At 50.5% G+C, this 2500-nt stretch overlaps 1 protein-coding gene across 6 annotated transcripts in view; it reads left to right on the top strand.

Moving 5' to 3' along the window:
- The window catches only part of tjp1a (tight junction protein 1a), an 88817-nt gene that overhangs the window by 74593 nt on the left and 11724 nt on the right, over positions 1-2500 (top strand). For all 6 annotated transcript variants that reach the window (XM_076291934.1, XM_076291936.1, XM_076291935.1 and 3 more), the window contains one exon: positions 673-969. In XM_076291934.1, the coding sequence (XP_076148049.1) occupies positions 673-969 (297 nt within the window). The remainder of the gene's footprint in view (positions 1-672; positions 970-2500) is intronic.

Genomic DNA, 2500 nt, shown 5'->3' on the forward strand with positions numbered 1-2500 from the left:
TAGAATGCATGTTCTATATATTGCAGAATACTGCGTTTATAGATGTTAATTTAGCGTGTTTATCTTGCTGCTGTGTAAGTGTGACCATCTCAAACAGCAGCTTAGTGTCTGGTGTGTATCTGGTGTTGTGACAGTGCCAAGCGTGTGAGGTTTGGTGTGTGTGTCTTAAGTAAGTGTGTGTGAAGCTACTCTGTTGTGTATTTGTATACTGTATCGAAGATACATAAGCTGAAGAAAACTCTGAAGTAACGCTCTTGGATAAAGTGGTACGCCCAGTGGCGGTGTGTATGCTGTGTGTTGGCCAGAGAGCACAGATGTCCATTCTGTATGGTTTGGTGTCTGGTATGTCCTCTACATGTGTGTAAGAGTGTGTGTAAGGGCCTTAATGAATTGTTGTGAATGTAGCATGGCACATGACGCGTGTGTGTTGGGTGAGGTTTAGATGAACGTTTCATCCTGTGCTGTAGACTTTCACAACATAACAGGAGTGTGTGTGTCATCGCAAGTGTTTTCAATGGTTTAAGGGTGTAGGACTTGTGCAGGTTCCGTGTGTGTGTGTGTCTGTGTGTTTATCTGTGTGTGTACAGTATGTGTGTGTGTGTGTGTGTGTGTGTGTGTGTGTCTGTGTGTGTGCCAAATTGTGTGTTTTAAACGTCTTTGACCCGTCCACAGACAGCAGAGCCGGCTGCTGCCGCGGCCCCTGTGCCGGTGGTGGAGCCGCTGGCCCAGACAGCGCCCCCTGCAGCTCGACACTCTCCAAGCGCCGCCATCGCGACCGCCACCCCGGAACCCCCCTCCACCTCCACCGAGCCCCCCCCACCCGTCACTTCCACCACCACCAAGTCCAACTCCAACTCCAGCCTCACCCTCCCCGAGGCTGGGCCAATCAGGAGCAGCCCTGTCCCAGAGCTAGCCCCGCCCCCGGGTCACGAGCCCACCCAAACCGGGACGCCCGGGTCGGAACCAAAGGTACCTCGTCCTGGATGGGGGTCCAGTTCGGCTCGACTCGGGTTCTCGCCCACTCTGACCCCCACCCCCTCAAAATACACCCTCCTCCACTTTCTGACTTGTCTGCCCACCCCCACCCCCCCACCGCCCTCAGACCACAAGCTCCGCCGTCTGCCTGCGTGTGTTTGGCCACGTGCTTCTCTCTCTACTGCATGCGTGCTACCCGGCTGTGTGCCTCTAGGTGTGTGTGTGTGTGTGTGTGTGTGTGTGTGTGTGTGTGTGTGTATGTTAATAGTGTGTTTATATATGTGTGTGTGTGTCTGTGTTTGTGTGTGTTTGTCTGTGTGTGAGTGTGTGTGTCTGTGTCTCTGTCTGTGTGTGTGTGTGTCTCTGTGTGTGTCTGTGTTTGTGTGTGTGTGTGTTTGTCTGTGTGTGAGTATGTGTGTGTGTGTCTGTGTGTGTCTCTGTGTCTGTGTGTGTGTATGTGCGTGTATATTTGTGTGTGTGTGTGTGTGTGTACTGAGGAAGCAACACTGGTAAACCGAAGTCTGAGGCCGCTGTGTGTGTGTGAAGCTCGCTGCCTAGCCACTGTTGTTTCCTCCTCCTTGCACGGCTCTTGCAGAGTGACCTCTGGGCTCCTTCAGTTTCCTTCTCTTCTTTCTTTCTTTCTTTCAGTCGTTCTTTCTTTCTTTCTTTCTTTCTTTCTGTCTCTCTTCCAGTGGTGTGTTTTAATATCATTTGGCCACATCAGCCTGAAACGACTGCATCCCAACACACACACATAGACAATTCACCTCCGTTCCACAAAGAATACCCCCATTTGCCTTACCGAGACTCTGGTACCGCAGGTGCAGGCATTCTTAGTGGAAGTGATGTTGACCTCTCAGCACGATGCGAGCGTTTCAGCCACGGTGTGCTGTGTGTGTGATTGTGTGTGTGTAAGCGACTAGAGATGGCACTAGTGTTAACAGCAGAGTTAACGTGGACTGAACAGGTAGCATTGGTTCTCAGCCTGTCGTTGGTAAAGGTCATCGCTTGGGAGATATAAATATATATATTTGGGTAATTTTTGTGTGTGTGTTTGTATTTTTACGCTGCTTTACTGACTTTGAAAGGTAGCCTACCCCAATGGAAGCCCCCCCCCCCACCACCACCAATGACTTGTTTGTTTCCATGGCTTGGAGGATGACTTTGTTGTCTGTTTAAAGGGCTTGGAGGATGACTTTGTTGTCTGTTTAAAGGGCTACTTTTCAAATGTCACGTACAGTAATTTGACTCCTGTGTTCCGTTGTGGATGGCTGCTGTCCTGTATGGCGCTGGTAGCAGTGCTGGTGGTCTTCTCGTCCTCCTTATTATTATGCCTTATTTGGCTCCGTTTCCTTGGTGCAGGTTTTGTTCTGGTTTCTCTGTCCCTTTTTCCTCCTTGTTTTGCTTCTTCAGGCTGCGCCCGACCTGCTGTAGCACTCCCTGACCTTCTCGCAGTGTGTGTGTGTGCGTGTGTGTGCGCGTGTGTGTGTGTGTGAAAGTGTGAAAGTGTGAAAGTGTGCCGGAT

Source organism: Alosa pseudoharengus, unplaced genomic scaffold, assembly GCF_046254945.1.
Source record: "Alosa pseudoharengus isolate Yale_2024_CS ecotype anadromous, Long Island Sound unplaced genomic scaffold, YU_APseudo_1.1 YU_APseudo_1.1_scf_19, whole genome shotgun sequence".
Lineage (NCBI taxonomy): Eukaryota > Metazoa > Chordata > Actinopteri > Clupeiformes > Clupeidae > Alosa > Alosa pseudoharengus.